General features: G+C 38.4%; 1 protein-coding gene across 1 annotated transcript; it reads right to left on the minus strand.

Annotated features, from left to right (window-relative positions):
• Positions 1–212: 212 nt before the first annotated feature.
• Positions 213–1,361, minus strand: LOC107816598 (uncharacterized). The gene has a single exon (XM_016642323.2). The coding sequence runs from the start codon at positions 1,209–1,211 to the stop codon at positions 348–350; it is 864 nt and encodes a 287-aa protein (XP_016497809.1). The 5' UTR covers positions 1,212–1,361; the 3' UTR covers positions 213–347.
• Positions 1,362–2,709: the final 1,348 nt, after the last annotated feature.

Genomic DNA, 2,709 nt, shown 5'->3' on the forward strand with positions numbered 1-2,709 from the left:
TATATCACTGCTTTGGCTTGTATAATAAGCTACATTAACTGCTTGAAATCAAACACGGATCACAAAATCTATCTCTCATTTACAAGCCTAAAAAGATTATTGCTTTTCGATCAATTCATACTCAATCTACTTCGAGCTGCAAGGAATACACACAGTTTCCGCAGAAGTTAATCCATCCAACAGCTGAACCAAAACACAAATCAAGATCAACATTATAAAACCTTTCGAAACTAGTATTAGGCATCAAAATTTACAAATTCATAACACAATTCATCATCACCCTGTATATAAATTACAGAAACCATGATTTCCATTAATAATAAGTAACCAACCTAATAAGTCGTTTTTCATCCCGAAGATGGGAAGACATCCTTAACAGCAGAAGCAGCAGTTAAATAATTCAAAGTATTCCTCAAAGTTTCCTTTTCCCGTTTCAATCTCACAGCTGTATCTTCTAACTCAAGCAACGCTTGTTGTTCCCGTGGGGCTCCTTCAAACGTACTCCCAACGAAAAACGAAAACGGCGTCGGAAATAAATTCCGTCGTAAATCTGTTGCCTCTTTTTCAGCTTTCCCGTTCAATCTGTTAGACAAACGGATCACGTCTTTCATGTAATTTTCCACTTCGTTAGCTAAACCTTCCACGTCATCTTCTCCGTTAGCTGACGGACGGTCTTCCAGCCACGTCACCTCAGCAACTAAATACGGTTTGGACCGGACGACTTTACTGACCCGGAACCGTTCTTGTCCTTTACAGATTAGAAAAAACCGGTCGTCGACGAGGCGTTCGTGTTTAACGACTTCGCCTACGCAGCCGACGTCGGCGGTTCCGGTGGCGCTATCGGAGTAAATAACTCCGAAACGGAGGTCGGTTTGGAGGAGTGTATGCATCATTATACGGTAACGAAACTCGAAGATTTGAAGCGGGAGGATTGCACCAGGGAAGAGGACGAGAGGGAGAGGGAAAAGTGGGAGCTCAACGACGTCATCCGAGTTGGGTGAGCTGCCGGTGTGGTGTTTCTCCGGGAAGGAAGAGGCGGAGCATCGGAGAGTGTAATTATTACGACGGCGACGGCGGTGGAGGAATGGTAGTGGGGTAAAGTGATATTGGGGATTAGATTGAGGGGTTAAAAAGAAATTATTAGTAGGGTTTATTAAGTGGGGTTTGTGAGTGAAAGAAGAAGAAGAAGGTAAGATTTGAGGCAAAGCCATGGAAATAAAAATGGGTTCTTGAAAATCAGAGAGTAGACATTGATAAAAACAGAGGAAAAAGAAAGAAAAAAAAGTTTCTGAGATTGGTTATGGAATTAAGGAAAATGTAGTAGCATAAAGTCTATCTATCAAAATCTGTGGATTTGGAACAACTTTGTAAACCTAAATATCCATAGGGGTTGAGTATTTGAATGTGGTGTGCAGATTTACACGTGGAAATATGTTATCTTAAGCTTATGTGGCAAAATGTCTTACTTATGGTGAATGGTTCCTACCGTTTGCAACATCAATTTTTGGATTTTCATTTCCTCATCCTAAAAACAACTGTCTCTCTAAAAGGGAGTTACGTTCCGTCTCTTATTTCTTTAGTTTTATAATAATCAAATTATCCAAGGTATTACTTTTTCATTATTAGTCATAAGTCTTGAGTTATAGTCGGTGGTGGAACCATATGTATTTAACTGACATTAATTCATCAAAAAGTTATATTTTTTGCGTATATATATAACACATTGATACTTTAATTTCTTCGTCGGTTCTAGTATTTTACACATAAATAAGATTTACTATCGTAAATTCGAATTAATCGATTTTCAAAACAAGTACAGCAGTAATCCGAATACAGGTCCTAATGGAATGATGCACATTAAGTTTTTCACTGCTTTAACTAGTTCACGTTTATGAATGTTTATATCCGTAGTTTACAATTGTTTGATTTGTGGACGAGAAACTAATGCAGGGCACCACGATTAACACATTTTTTTGGGATAGAGCAGAGGGTAAAGAACAAGCCCGGTGAAAATCCAAGGTTGCAACTTGCACGTGTAAAAAATATAAGCTAATAGCTCCACAGCCAATCTGCCACATATTTCTTCAAAGGATCTAAATTAAATATACACGTATTTTTTACAAACCACTTATAAGAATCTTTTATACTCCCTCCCTTTCAATTTTCAATTTATATGAATCTATTTCCTTTTTAGTCTGTGTCAAAAAGAATGATCACTTTCCTTATTTAGAAACAATTTATCTTTACACAATAATTTATAACCATACAAAATATATGTGCCTCATTTTACACCACAAAATCAAAAGTCTTCTCTCTTTTCTTAAATTTCGTACCCAGTCAAATGGATTCACATAAATTGAAACGGAGGGAGTACTTGGTACTTATACTCTTTCTCAATAATCAAACCAAAATCAAAAGGTTGAATGGCAGAGATACAACATTTTAGTGCCACTATTGATTTTTTGACCTGGCGTGTTTCATAAGGTAGAGCTCCAAGTTTAATAATGGTTTTCTTTCACAGTACCACTCCCAACAATAGGAGTAGTAGAGCTGTATACGGGTAAAATCGGGCTCATGGTACACCCCGATCCCCGACATGATAAGCCGAGCTCGAGACGTGATAACAAGGGGCCGAAATCGAGGCAAAGGTTTTATCGAGTCGGAGGGCATGACGCCCACCCTCGAGAATATCGGGGTCGTGGTTCGGGA

Source organism: Nicotiana tabacum, chromosome 16, assembly GCF_000715075.1.
Source record: "Nicotiana tabacum cultivar K326 chromosome 16, ASM71507v2, whole genome shotgun sequence".
NCBI classification, from domain to species: Eukaryota; Viridiplantae; Streptophyta; class Magnoliopsida; order Solanales; family Solanaceae; genus Nicotiana; species Nicotiana tabacum.